Source organism: Leuciscus leuciscus, assembly GCF_965113295.1.
Source record: "Leuciscus leuciscus genome assembly, chromosome: 15".
NCBI lineage: Eukaryota > Metazoa > Chordata > Actinopteri > Cypriniformes > Leuciscidae > Leuciscus > Leuciscus leuciscus.
This window is the reverse complement of record NC_138739.1, coordinates 2,565,006-2,579,685: the sequence shown is the minus strand read 5'-3', so window position 1 is coordinate 2,579,685 and position 14,680 is coordinate 2,565,006. Positions and strand designations below refer to the sequence as shown.

General features: G+C 43.2%; 2 protein-coding genes across 2 annotated transcripts in view; one reads left to right on the top strand and one right to left on the bottom strand.

Moving 5' to 3' along the window:
• Window positions 1-3,242: 3,242 nt before the first annotated feature.
• On the top strand, window positions 3,243-12,345 carry LOC309475968 (uncharacterized protein). Its single transcript, XM_082138997.1, has 5 exons — window positions 3,243-3,463; window positions 4,770-4,858; window positions 6,827-6,914; window positions 7,061-9,527; window positions 11,250-12,345. Exons 1-5 carry the CDS (start codon window positions 3,385-3,387, stop codon window positions 11,347-11,349), a joined length of 2,823 nt encoding a protein of 940 aa, XP_081995123.1. The 5' UTR covers window positions 3,243-3,384; the 3' UTR covers window positions 11,350-12,345.
• wdr77 (WD repeat domain 77) overlaps window positions 12,185-14,680 on the bottom strand; it is a 12,376-nt gene continuing 9,880 nt past the window's right edge. Inside the window, exons 9-10 of the mRNA XM_082139346.1 lie at window positions 13,327-13,395; window positions 12,185-12,567 (exon numbers count right to left, since the gene is read on the bottom strand). Coding sequence (XP_081995472.1) covers window positions 12,432-12,567; window positions 13,327-13,395 — 205 coding nt within the window. The 3' untranslated portion in view covers window positions 12,185-12,431. The remainder of the gene's footprint in view (window positions 12,568-13,326; window positions 13,396-14,680) is intronic.

Here is a 14,680-nt window from a genome sequence, read left to right as displayed (position 1 = left end):
CTACTTGCCAGTTTCCCAGCCCTCACTCAGCCCACTTTCTCTGGATCTGCCGTGAAGCGTGGTGTGGAGCACCATCTCACCACTATTGCTCCACCCGTCTACGCCCACGCTCAGCACCTCGACCCGACCAAGCTTGCTGTTGAAAAGGCTAAGTTTGCAAACATGGAAAGCCTGGGCATATTCCGCCGATCCGACAGCCGTGGGCATCACCCCTCCAAATCGTCCCAGAACCTAGCGGCGGCAGGCGCCCGTGTGGCGACTACCGGCGGCTTAATGAGGCAACGGCACCTGACCGATACCCAGTCCCAAACATACAGGACTTTTCAGCACACCTGGCTGGCAAGGTGATTTTTTCCAAGGTGGACCTCATTCGGGGTGCCGGTACACCCACTGGACATTCCTAAAACGACAGTGATCACACCGTTTGGTCTGTTTGAGTTCCTGCGCACGCTGGTCGCCCTTAAAAACGCCGGCCAATCTTTTCAGCGCCTCATGGACTCTGTTTTGCGGGACCTGCCTTTCCTTTTTGTGTACTTGGATGACATCCTGGTATCGAGCACGTCCAAGTCTCAGCACCTGGCGCACCTCCGAACCCTTTTTGAGCGTCTTAACCAACATGGATTAATTGTCAACCCCGCCAAGTGCCCGTTCGGTCTCTCCACTATTGACTATCTAGGGCACAGAGTCATTAAGGACGGGGCAGTCCCTCTCCCATCAAAGGTGGAGCCAGTCACACAGTTCCCACGCCCGCTCACGGTCAAATCCCTGCAGGAGTTCCACGGCATGGTGAATTTCTACCACTGCTTCATCCCTCGAGCTGCTCAGCTCATGCGGCCCTTGCACGAGGCCTTGAAAGGTAAACCCAAGCACGCTGTGGACTGGACTGAGAGCAGAGACAAGGGTTTTGCTACCACTAAGGCAGCCTTGCTGGCGCATCCTTCTCCCACAGCCCCCATCGCCATCGCCTCGGACGCCTAGCAGTGGGTAGGCGGGGCCTGGCAGCCGCTGGCTTTCTTTAGCCGTCAGCTGCGTCCCTGTGAGCGGAAGTACAGCACTCTCGACCGGGAGCTGCTGGGTCTCATCAGACACTTTCGTTCCCTGCTGGAAGGCTGACACTTCACTGCTTTTGTGGACCACAAGCTGCTGACTTTTGCCATGGCCAGGGTGGCTGAGCCGTTGTTTCTGTTCACCAAATGCTTTTTAATCTTCGCTATCACTTCAATGCAAATGAACAAGCGCTGTTATTAGTTGTGTAGTGACGTGTGTTTAAGTAAGCCAGATGTGAGCAGATTCTGAGCAATACGCTGTATTTAATATATCATGATGATTTACGAGTATTTGAGCTAAATCTGCACAGATTTGTCTTACACGAACTTCCCCAGCAAAGCAAGTGAACATAATAACTAATACGCCAAACTGGCTTGTGATTTGACAGTGTTTCCCGCCACAGTTCATTTCAAAACCTGGTTATTAACACACAGTAATATCAGAGTGACTGGTGTGTGTGTGTGTGTGTGTGTGTGTGTGTGTGTGTGTGTGTGTGTGTGTGTGTGTGTGTGTGTCTGTGTCTGCGTCTGTGTCTGTGTGTGTGAATGTGGTTCTGTTACCTGAGTGTTTGTTCCCGTGTGTGTGTCCATGATCTCATGATTTAAATAAATAAACAAGTATAAAACTATTATATATTCTGTCCATCTATCTATCTATCTATCTATCTATCTATCTATCTATCTATCTATCTATCTATCTATCATCCTTCCATCTATCCTTCCATCCATCATCCAGATAGCGATTATGTTTGTCATTATCTGGTGTCAATCACCTCTGAGGCGTGATGCATCATGGGAAGGGTTTCATGGATCATAAAGCATGTGAAGCACGAGTGAAACTCATCTAACACTCCTGGGAAACACAGGAACTCTCACATTCCCCACATTCCCGGAACTGAGATCGCCATGACAACCGCTCACGGAACAGGACCGACCCGTTTGAATTCTGTTGCCGACTGGGAATTATGGGATACGCCTTGCTCTCTGTCAGTCCTTCCCATCACTCTAACTGGACACGGACTGATTCAGCGGTTTAACGCATGTGAAGTTATTCTGACTTAAGCTGCTTTTAACGGACTCTTCCGTCTATTCTCAGACTCTATAATCCCTCTATTATTAGAACGACACAATTGGCACAAAACAAGTCAATATTGATATTCAGTTTCCTCTATCTATACGACATTCTTCATTCATTTCAGATTCTCTCTTTACCAGCAACATGTCCTTCCAGCATAAGAAGAAGATCTACTGTCATCTCTTTCCTCTTGCGCTCGGGTCATGTCCTGGTGTGACCTTTGACCCTCGTAAACCGATTCCCTCATATAACTGCGATGATCCGGCCGTCACACACTGACCTGATCACAGTCACAACACAAACACTCATATCATCCTTTCAACAATAATTATATGCATTAGGCTATATATCATTCATACAGTACCAAAGGGCAAAATGTAATCATTTATATAGTTTTATAGATGATATAATTGTTATATATTTTTATATAATATGTATTATTAACATAATAATAATTTTTATAACATATGTCACACTAAATTATGCTTTAAAATAATTTAAACTATTAAATATTTACATATTTACAAAATCATAGAATTTTATATTTGACACGGATAATAACATAACTTTAAATAGAAGCTTTACATATATTTAAATAAGCAATAAAGAGACATTGCGAAAACATAAACAGTCATAATTGCGAGATAAAAAGTCAAAATTATTATAGTCATATGACTTATACAATAAATATGAAATAATTATGAAATTTGTCATATTTTCAACTTTTTCAACTATGACATGGAAAGTCCATTTCGATTTTTCGATTATGTGATGATTTCGAATTTATCTCATAATTTCAACTTTTTATCTCTCGTAATTATGACAATTTTGTGTCATATTTTCAAAGAAATGGACTTTGTATGCCTGAGTATGACATCAATTCGACAGCTCTGATCATAAACAGAATATTTGATGGCTGAAAGAGACCTTCTCCATGACAACAAATATTTGAGTTTCATTCATCTTAACGATGGAAAATAATATTGAGTAATACTGAGGGTGTGTGTTCGAGCAGCAGTTTTAAGGTGTGTGTGTGTGTGTGTGTGTGTGTGTGTGTGTGTGTGTGTGTTTACCTGTCTCAGTGGGCGGGGTCACGGGCAGATTCAGGTGCGTGGCCATTTTCTCTTCTACAGTGTTTCTGAATCAGTTATCAGTCTCAAACTCTCAGTCAGCTGCTGCTGAAACCCTGAAATCATCAAATCATGAAATCATGAAATCACGCTGATGTGAATCACTGCGGATCAAATCACAGTCATTACAGTCATGAAGAAAGGATCGCTTAATTTCCTGGGCCGGAAGAATCAATCGTTATTCGGCACCAATGTGGAGTTCAAGGAGATGGGTAAGAGATATTCACACTCATATAGATTTATAGTCTTATTATAGATATGATATCAGTTTAAAGTGCTCTTCACGCGACCTTTGCACCTGTCAAGGAGCGCGTGCACGCGCAGGCTTCTGCGCGATCGATCACAAAACACTTTCTTTAAGACACGAATAACCTTTGATTTAAACAGCTCTGGGTTAGTTCGTGTTTTTAGAAAAACGAAGTTAGTTGTAGACACACTGACAGAATAACCACATTCAAATATTCAGGGTTTTTTCGGAAGTTTGTGACGTGTCCGATTACACTGACTGAATAAACTGTTTTTTTTGACATACCATAGTACTACCATGTTATACACCTTAGTACTACTTTGTTTTTGCTCATATACACGGTTCTACCCTGTTTTGGTCATATGCCATAGTACTACCCTGTATTTGGGCATGTTACCATAGTACTACCACCATTGTACTACCATGTTTTTGGTCATACCATAGTACTACCCAGTATTTGGGCATGTTACCATAGTACTACCATGTTATACACCATAGTACTAGTAGTTTTGGTACAATGTTAATATGTTTTTACTTACAAAATTGGTAGTACCATTGTAATTTGGTAGTTTATGGAGTATCTTGTGAAAACCATAGTAGCACATGAATTCGAGTACCAATGGTATATTTCAAAGTACCATAGTATTACAATCTTGTTATTTTTTAACTAATATATGGAACACACCTTAGTTTCTTTTTACTTTAATGCACAAACTAATACATGCATTTTTATTAGATTATATAAAATGGCTCATTTGTCACGGCACATATTTCTTTCAAAGAGCAAGATCAGCTACATTAAAAACACAGAGACGTCTGCCGTCATAATGCAGGTCAAACTTCCTGTAATGATTGACGACAGGACAGCTGAAGCTCTGGTAATTGCATCATTATCACTTTTAAAGTCGTTAAAGAACAAACACAGATAACCGAAAATAGTCCAAGAGGCTGTATACTGATCGCACTGCAGGAACACGAAGGTCTCGGGCTCGAATCCTGAGCCGACTGACCCACTACTACTACTTTTTAGGACCTAAAATGAACACGATAACTTTATGTAAGAACCTCAAACAGGAAAGTGTTTGTTTTGATTTATAACAATGATGAGAGTAAAAGTTATTATTGACTTTTCAAGAAACCTTTGACCTGCCATGCCGCCATGCCCGTGAACTACTTGTTCTGCTGTTTTGGTGGTCACATGGTCTTGAGCAGTGGCTTTGAACCACGCAGGCTGCAGGTTAAACCATGTTAACCAGGTCTTTGTTTTTCAGATAACGTGGAGCTGGTGTATGACTCGGCTGCTATCCCGGAGTCTGGAACTGCCAAAGTGCGCTCGCGTCCGACCGTCAAACACTTCACGGTACGGCCCAAAAACACGCCGATCACATGATCATTCTCTATCCTTGCAGTAAAGGGACACAGATTTTATTTGAGCATCAGTGAATAGACAGAAAATAGTATTTAATAGTTTTTAGGGTCTCCAAAAGTACCACGGTATTACCTTTTATATATATATGTACTATGGTAACACCATGGGCTACTTGGTACCTATACAATATAATAATGTTTTACTAGAGCACATGTCCAACAAACAGGGTAAAACCATGTTAGACTTTTGTAAATGATCTCTGTACCCCAGTACTACCACAGTACTTTTCCTTTAAAGCAAATTTTTGAGTTGGGATCTTTTACAAAATAGTATTACCATGTTTTTTTTTTTACATGGAATTATACCATGGGCACATTGGGCAGACTAAACAGACTAAAACCATGGTGCATATCCAAAAAAACAGGGTAAAATGATTATGCGTGTACAAAAACAGTGTAAAACTATGGTGGACGTCCAAAAAACAGGGTAAAACCATGCTACACTTTTGTAGTGTTGGGGTGACTTGCAAAATAGCATTATTAATAGTACTATGTTTTGTTGGACATTTACCGCTGTAATGCAGTGTTTCTGCACATAGTACCATAGTCATACCATGGATTTTCATGGTATCATGAGATTATGACGCTTTTATAAATGTACAATGGTAGTGGCATTTTTTAAAAATGTTTTTTAAGCACCATGCAAATTCTATGGTATATGCAAATGGTAATCAAATATACTGTGGGTATATATCACTTATTGACACACAATCTGAACGTGTTTTGGTGCATCACTGCTGTCGTCTTTTTGCAGTATGTTTGCATTTAATGCTATTTAATTCAGAGAAATGTGCTGAAATCGTCTTGTACACACAGACACACCTTTAGCTTCAGGACAAACACACCCTTCAGCATATAAGCACACTTTCACTCCGACAGAACAAAGCGAACACACACACAGCATTTGTGTGTTTGTATCACCCTGGTGATGATGACCGAATCACAGTAACCACGCTCAGATGGTGTCAGTAATTGTTCATCTGAGCGTGTTCGGACTCGAGCTCACTCACTGTATTAGATCAGGATCCTGATGATTCGGCTGTTCCGACGCTCTCCTGTCAGTTTCTCGTGCCGACGCAGGTTTTAGCCGGCCTAGTTTTCCAAACTTGCAGGTGCTGTTTTGAATACACGTTGTGTTTGTGTTCGGCAGAGATCTGGCAGACGTACACACACACACACACACACACAAGCTTCAGTAATTAGGAGCTTTTGCCACTTTTATAATGGCTCATACTTTCTGAACAAATCTCAAATATTAATGTCATGCATCATCCTGCATTTTTCAATGATTGATTTAAGGCCTTAGTCATTTTAGAGTCTTTTGGTTTGATCTGGGTTTTTTGTTTTTGTGATTCTCCCATAAAGACAGCAACACCTGAAACAAACACACACGCTGTAGGGGTGTGTCCCTTTTTGCATGTCAATGAACTGAGAGGACAAGAAATGAAAATGATGAAGGTGTCCATAAAGAAAGATTATCAAGCTATTTCTGAATGACATTTTTGGATGCAGACCAGGTTCCATCACACTGAGTGCTCTCAGTCCAGCAACCTGAACGTTCCCGAGAACATTCCCATAATGTTTTCATAACAATAAATCACTTTATGGGGTGTTGGTGAGGAGTGTCCAAGAATCTGTCACCTGATTTACAGAAACATATCTGGAGCATTCTGAGTGTGAGTGTGAAATCGGGATGGTTTATACATGAGAAAGAAAGAGCCAAATCAAGAGAAAGGATCCATGTCCTTCAACATCATTAGCTCTATGAATAGTTTATAGGAAACTGGTTGGTTTAGTGCCTAGAAATTCAAACTGTGACTCAGTGGCTCCTACAATGAAAGGTGTGTTACTGCTGTAGACTCCCTTACTGTTCTAACTGTTCTGTTTCTTTAAATCCCAGTCCTCTGAGAGTGTGCAAGGCTTTGCAGTTCCAACTCCCAAGGTACCGGTTCTTCCACCCTTCTATGAACCCAAGATAAACGGTACAGGTGAGATCACTACACAGAACTCAACAAACATGATGATCAGGAACAGATGACTTCTTGGATAACAGTGTTTTTTTGTTTTTTTATCAGGGAATTTTCACAACATTCTTGAGGTGTTTGAATGAACTAATGAACTTGTCTTTTTGTAGGAAGTACCACAAATCTCCCGAAAGGAAGAATGCTTTCTGTTCCCGACATAATCGAGGGAGAAATACTGATACCTCCTCCACCCAGCTCCGCCCCTCCACCCCCTCCACCCTCTTCAGCCCCGCGTCCTCCATCTTTCATCCCTCCCCCACCACAGTTCTTTGGTGAAATCGACCCTTCTGTAAAACATGCAAGTCAGCAACCCCCTCCAATGGCACCCCCAAAACCTCCATCAATTACCGGGTCTGAGTACACTTCAGATTTGGACATGGCCTACCTCAAACCTCCTCCAATGGCTCCCCCAAAACCTCCATCTGAAACATCCAGCTTCAGAGGTTCCCTCTCCAGCCTGGAGTTCCAAGATATCCCAGAATGCCCTAAATTCACCCCACCGCCACCCCCTGGTGGGAAAGCGCCACCTGTTCTTGCTAAATCTCCGAAAGCGGCGCCTCTAAAACCCGTCCGAATGTCCTCCATATCTAATCTGGATATCCAGTCTCAAACGCCAGTGCCACCTGTTGTTTCTAACCCAAGACCATCTAGCTTCAACCCCCAGAACACAGCCAAACTCTACAACGTAGAGAAGAGCGCATTACTTGGCGGACAGTCGGACAAGGAAAAGGTCCAGTCCATTTTACTGCTGGAAGATTCTTCTGGAAATTCGGTTGGTGTTGTCAATGGGAATAGCGGGAAAAATGGTGGATCTCTACAAGCAGTCCAATCGGTGGTGCCACCAACTAAACCAGCCCGTCGGAACAGCTCCGCCACTGTGCTACAGAATGACCAGCCAGACATGGCACATGCCCCAAGCCAACCAGCCAAGGTCGAGGTCAAAATCAATCCTGAGCCTGTCATGGTACAAAGCATCCCCACTGAGGTTCCAACACCCATCAAAGTCTCTCCCAAAATAGGGAAGAAAATACCTGATGTTATGCAGGTGATGGAGTCCCCTGGCAGGTCTCGCAAGAACAGCCCGCTCATTAACTACCGACAGCTCAACACACAGGGAGTAGATGGCACAGTGAAGAAAGAGACATCCGCCTCGCCGTTCGCCCTGCTATTGGCTGCAAAGGAAAGAGATAAGCAGAGAGCAGCTCTATCCCAACAGAACAGCAACTCCACAGAGCCAAGCAATTCTGTGATCCAACCTAGTGTTGAAAAACCAAACTCCTTCACTGTCACTCCTCGAGACCCAACACCAGACAGTCCCAATGCACAATTAAAGTCCACCACGAACGTGCAACCACTCACCAAAGCAGAGGGTACAAAAGTGTCCCACTCAAAGCCGGAGCTAAGCTCAACTCCACAAGAAAGCAGCCCAATGAACAGCTCTGTTGGTGGTCTGGGTGTTCTTGTTAGAGATGTGGAAAGCGGAGAAAACTTGACCTTCATTCCGCCACCTCCAGAATTTGCCAACTCCGACACTGAGGATGAACCTTCGGTTCTGCCGCCAAGTCACCCCGCTCCTGCTGCCCCTGTGAAAACTGCCTCCCAACCTTCTAAAACCTTACCTTCTACTCCTACTCCGATCATTAACTGCCCCCCGCCAAGTCACCCCGCTCCTGTTGCCCCTGTGAAAACTGTCTCTCAACCTTCTAAAACCTTACCTTCTACTCCTACTCCGATCATTAACTGCCCCCCGCCAAGTCACCCCGCTCCTGCTGCCCCTGTGAAAACTGTCTCTCAACCTTCTAAAACCTTACCTGCTACGATCATTAACTGCCCCCCGCCAAGTCACCCCGCTCCTGCTGCCCCTGTGAAAACTGTCTCTCAACCTTCTAAAACCTTACCTGCTACGATCATTAACTGCCCCCCGCCAAGTCACCCCGCTCCTGTTGCCCCTGTGAAAACTGCCTCTCAACCTTCTAAAACCTTACCTTCTACTCCTACTCCGATCATTAACTGCCCCCCGCCAAGTCACCCCGCTCCTGCTGCCCCTGTGAAAACTCCTCCTACACCTTCTAAACCCTTCTTACCTACTCAAGTCCTCAATGGCACCTTACCAAGTCACTCTGCTCCTCCTGCTCCACCTGCCAAACCCTCCCCACCTGCTACACCTCCTCCTGTAACCAATGGCCCCCGTGTTTCCCCCAAACCTAAACCTCCCACCTACCCTCCTAAAGCCCCAGGCCCTCCACCAAACCTCCAGCTCCAATCCAAGCCAGTTCAAACTAAAGCCACGCAACCCCCTGCACAGGGACCTCCATCCGTCTCCGCTAGCCAGGCAACACTTCTCAGTATCTTGCAGAAGAAGATGCTGGAGATGGACCCCAAGTTCTCAGCTGCCAAGGAGGTGGAGTCTAACGGAGATGAGTGGAACTCTCCGCTGTCTGATGACGAGGCCACGTCCTATCCTACAAAAACCCGAAGTTCAACCCTGCCAGTGCAATCTCGTGGACTGGACCTGAAGGAGCTGGAAAGCAAAGCCGCCAAAAAAGCTCTAGCCACTTCAGCTAAATCCCAGAACAGGTAAACCGAACAAGCTAAAGTCAAAGTTGCAACCCATTATACTTCTGTAATGACATATTTTTCAAGTGAAACATGACCTTAAAGTGTCATGAAACCCCCGTTTTAGCCTGGTCGTTCACACCTCAGAGTTGGAAAAAGTCTCAAAAGATGGGTGTGTAAAGCTGTGGAAAAGTGGGAGTGTAGAGGGTGGGAGAACATTCAAAAGGTCTAATAATAACATTTTTGTTACATTCACGAGCTCATCAGTCTCTGAACAAATGACGCGTCAGTTTAACTGAAAGGGATTTTATTCAACAGACTTATTGTCCGTTGTTCTCTAAATTGTCGGTTTGCATCATTGTCTTCTGTAGATCATAATAATCTCATGCGTAATACAGTGCAGTGATTGGACTGAACGAGCTCTTTCTCATGAATAAATGCTGAGATTAGCTCTAGGGTCAGCTGATGTAGAATCGTACCTGCAGCCAATCACATGCTCCGAAAGCACGCTTCTACCTCACATTCCCTGACGTTGCCTTGACTTTGCTTTTCAACCCGGAAGAACCCGAAATTTCCACTTATTTATATAATTTATGAGTGCTTTTAATGATGTGCAGCCCGTACATATCTGTTCACATCTCAGTGTGTTTTGGGGTTTCATGACTCTTTAAGAGCGGGAAATATGTCAGGATTGGTGTCTCAATGAGACCGGTGTTTAAAAACTAAGAGGAATAATGATGCCCGTCTCCACTGCAGTGTAATAAAAGATAAAGGTTTAAAAAAATAAACTCACAATGTGAGGATTAAAGTCACAATTGGGAGAAATTAAGTTGCACTGACAAGAAATAAAGTGTCGGTTACCTTTTTCACTCTGAGGCGGAAACAGGCAGATTACGCAACACATTTCTTTGGAATAACATGAACAATGATTCAGGCGTCACAGGTCACTCCTCCCCGATAGCACATGCACATAGCTGAGATATTTATTAGATGTGTTTTCACCTGGAAGACAAATAGCCTCCTAAAATATTCTCTCTGATAATAGAGCCACATTCAACAGCTGTTTCAATTACATTTATGTGGTTTTTACATACTTACTGGCTGTACTCAATGCAGCTGATGGCCACAAATCTTTTGTAATATTGAGAAATCACTGGTCAAAGTGGAATCAAAAGGAAGTTACTTGAGGTTCATGTCTACTCCCATGTTCATCTGTCTTTAGTGTGTAATGTTGCTGTTTGAGCATGAAAACTTTTCTTCTCTATATCAGTGTCAGTGTTTCTGAACTCCTGAAACGCCTCCATTATAGTCTCGAGTTTCTGCCGGGAACGAACACGCCACAATATTCCTCATTATAATAATTCATACGCAGAATAAAGGGGCGGGGCCTGGTTGAGTTAGTTAGTAGTGTGTTAAATTGGCAGTTATGGTAAGGGGTGGGACATTTCCCAGACACACTCGAAGCGCTTGATCAATCATAACACACTGCTAAAGCCGACCAATCAGAGCACAGTGTGCTTTTCATAAGGAGGAGCTTCATAGAGACAGGAAGGAAACAGAGCGTTACTGACAGACTGGGAAGAGAGGAGCCGCAACAATGGAGAATATGAGGAAAATATTTAACATTCAAGCAGAAAAACCTGTTCTAGTAGAGCCTGAAAACAGACTTTGGTCCTATTTAATGCTGTCAATACTATTATAGGTGCTTTCATGAGAATAACAGCACTTTTCTCTGTCCTTCAGTAACGGATCATCAAGCAAACAGCAGCATGGAATGACATTCACCGTGAGACCAGGAACCAAACAGCCCATCACACCCCTGATCAAAGATGGTTCGCCCTGATCCGGAGACGTGCCTTACCTGTACACACGCTGAAACACCTACCTGACAGACCATTTGCACGTTTTGCACCCCATCTGAAGCGTTATTACTGCTGTTGCTGAAGTATTACTGTAACCGTCTACGGTTTCGACTACGGGACTTCCTAGAGCTGCTAAAATCACTCGAATGGAGAAACTGTGCCTGTATATGAACAACACAAACTCACAATATTTGACATTTTAAGTGTCATAACTTTTCATTTAATTCACTCAAATCATTTGTTTAATCCATTCCTGATAAGTTGTGTTTGTCAAGGTTCATTGGACGTTTCTTTTCATGCTAAAAACGTCTTTAATCATTAATGTACACTTTCTCTACAGCTCTCGACCCGAGAGCTTCTTCCAGTGGTGCTGGATTCATTTTTTTCCAGGTCAAAACTATGTATTTTATGAACTAAAGTATAAAATAAGCCTTAAAATGTAGATAATGCTATAGATACCGATGGCTTTTCTCAACGAAGAAACGTGTTTTTGCTGCTTTTCATGGTTATTATTTCGAATCTGAAGCAAGAATCAAAGACCAAAATGAAGCAAACTTCGCTTTTGTTTGAATATACTGGATGAAAATAAGCTTGTGTGTAAATAAGAAATTTTGGGGGGGAAATCTCACACTTCTTTAAAGGTTTAAATCGTGTGATAAATGTCAATAGGTCAATAATCGTGCTTTATTAATCTGTGGAATTATTTCTACGACTTTATTGTGATAGTCATTTTGTACATTTAACAATGTGTTACGCCTGAAGGGAACAATATAACCGGCAATATCCTGTAATAAAAAACATGCGAGAGCAAGAATAGACAGATGATAGAAACTTTTATTGAACAGTGACATCATTTTTTGCTCAGATCTGAAGGAATGAAATGTTTGTTGGCTCAAATATGAGATGAAAACAGCATAATCACAACAATCAGCATAAATGCCCATTTCTGTTAATAAAATACACGTTTTTTCTGCTTACACACTGTTGAAACTCATGAATGGTCACAGATGAGTGTATTTGATGGAGACAGAATGAAGGTGGGCGTGTGGTTTCCCATGATGCTCTAGGGCGCAGGTGTGTGCGGGCTGACGCTGTGGTGCAGCACCTGATGGTCCCAGCCCACGCTGGTCAACACACCCGAGCCGCCCGGGACCCAACACACACCGCGCACAAAGTCCTGGTGCCGCCGGTCCCTGAAACTGAACACACACCATAAACACACTCCTCGGTGGACAACGCTCAAAGTGCCATGGTTCCATATGAGTGTCCATGATAATGTTTTGATTCATAACAATGAGATCATGTGAACAATGATATTCTTGGAAATACCTAGAAGTATGAATGCAAATTTTAATTTAATTAATAATATTACATTTACTATTATATTATATTATATATATATATATATATATATATATATATACATACACACACACACACATATAAACAATGATTAAAATCAAAGTACAAATACTAAAATATGTACATTTTAATTATTGTATATTATTTTCTTACTACATTCAATCAATATTTAATTATATATACATATAAAATATATTTATATTTAATATGTAATACACATGTATTTATATATTGTATATATGATAATATTTAAGTAATGTGATAAATATCAATTTATATTAATATGTACATGTTAATTTGTAGTTACATTTGTCAGTGTCCCGTTATTTGTATCACCCAGTTAAAACACCACATTGACCAAAGTGCTCTTCATCATTTGCAAAAAAACGTGCATCACATGACACCACAATCAGCCAAAAAAAAAAAAAGTCAGTCAATGTTTCAAAGCCATTTGAAATATGTATTTAAATATTTAAAGCACAAAAGTTACTTAAGGAATGTCAGTTTCATGTACTTTCGAGGTGTGTGTATTCCCTGTCCTCTCATTGGCCGATCCAGGACAGCCAATGAGGAGAGAGGTGCGTGTCAATACTCACATTTCTCTGAGCTCTGCAGTAACCACGGCAACGGAGCAATCATCACTGACAGAGGCCAGGAGAGGAGCACTGCAAACACAGCCCATAATAATGTTATGTCTGTAATGTTAGTCTCACGGCAGTGCTGAAGCGTGATCTTAGACTGTAAAAACATGTTTGTAGAGTGCGTGACGTCACCCGTAATGTTTCTGGAGAGCGTTTCTGAAGCCCAAAGTGGGCGGAGCCGGCCGTCGCCATCTTGGCAGCGTCACTCCCGGATAAACGAAAATGTGCGGCGAGGCGGATTAGCTGAGGTGACGTGATGCTAACGCTAGCAGACAAACGGCTAGTAGTGACATCAGCGGCAATCCACCTGTCACTCAAGTGGCCACGCCCTTTATTATGCAGCACTTTAAGGCTTAATATAATTTAAACGGATCGACCCTCACAGTCGTCATGAAGGGCAACATTAGCTTTATAGACCAAAACCACTTTCTGCACCAGACTGTACACATGTGTTTCTGCTGTAGAGTTGTGTATAACATGTGGGTTTATGGGTAATGAATCTCTTCTGCAGCCTCTAGTGGCCAGTGAAAATCACTCGTTCTTCACTGAATAACTTTTGTAACTATATTTGTAATGTATATTTTATTTATAAAGTACAGTGTTATTTTACATTTGGATTGCAGTTTCTGAACCTGAAAATCTTAAAACGTCGTGTCTGTCTGTGGTCAGTCGTGTCTGTCTGTGGTCAGCCGTGTCGTGTCTGTGGTCAGCCGTGTCTGTCTGTGGTCAGCCGTGTCTGTCTGTGGTCAGCCGTGTCTGTCTGTGGTCAGCCGTGTCTGTCTGTGGTCAGCCGTGTCTGTCTGTGGTCAGCCGTGTCTGTGGTCAGCCGTGTCTGTCTGTGGTCAGCCGTGTCTGTCTGTGGTCAGTTGTGTCTGTCTGTGTTCAGCCGTGTCTGTCTGTGTTCAGCCGTGTCTGTCTGTGGTCAGCCGTGTCGTGTCTGTGGTCAGCCGTGTCGTGTCTGTGGTCAGCCGTGTCGTGTCTGTGGTCAGCCGTGTCGTGTCTGTGGTCAGCCGTGTCGTGTCTGTGGTCAGCCGTGTCGTGTCTGTGGTCAGCCGTGTCGTGTCTGTGGTCAGCCGTGTCTGTCTGTGGTCAGCCGTGTCTGTCTGTGGTCAGCCGTGTCTGTCTGTGGTCAGCCGTGTCTGTCTGTGGTCAGCCGTGTCTGTCTGTGGTCAGCCGTGTCTGTCTGTGGTCAGCCGTGTCCTGTCTGTGGTCAGCCGTGTCCTGTCTGTGGTCAGCCGTGTCCTGTCTGTGGTCAGCCGTGTCCTGTCTGTGGTCAGCCGTGTCCTGTCTGTGGTCAGCCGTGTCCTGT

Excerpts from the sequence above, each read along its gene's own strand:
- LOC309475968 (XM_082138997.1), top strand. The coding sequence starts at position 3,385 with ATGAAGAAAGGATCGCTTAATTTCCTGGGCCGGAAGAATCAATCGTTA. Across the intron at positions 4,859-6,826 it reads CGACCGTCAAACACTTCACG|TCCTCTGAGAGTGTGCAAGG; the intron begins GTACGGCCCAAA and ends TTTAAATCCCAG. Across the intron at positions 6,915-7,060 it reads ACCCAAGATAAACGGTACAG|GAAGTACCACAAATCTCCCG; the intron begins GTGAGATCACTA and ends GTCTTTTTGTAG.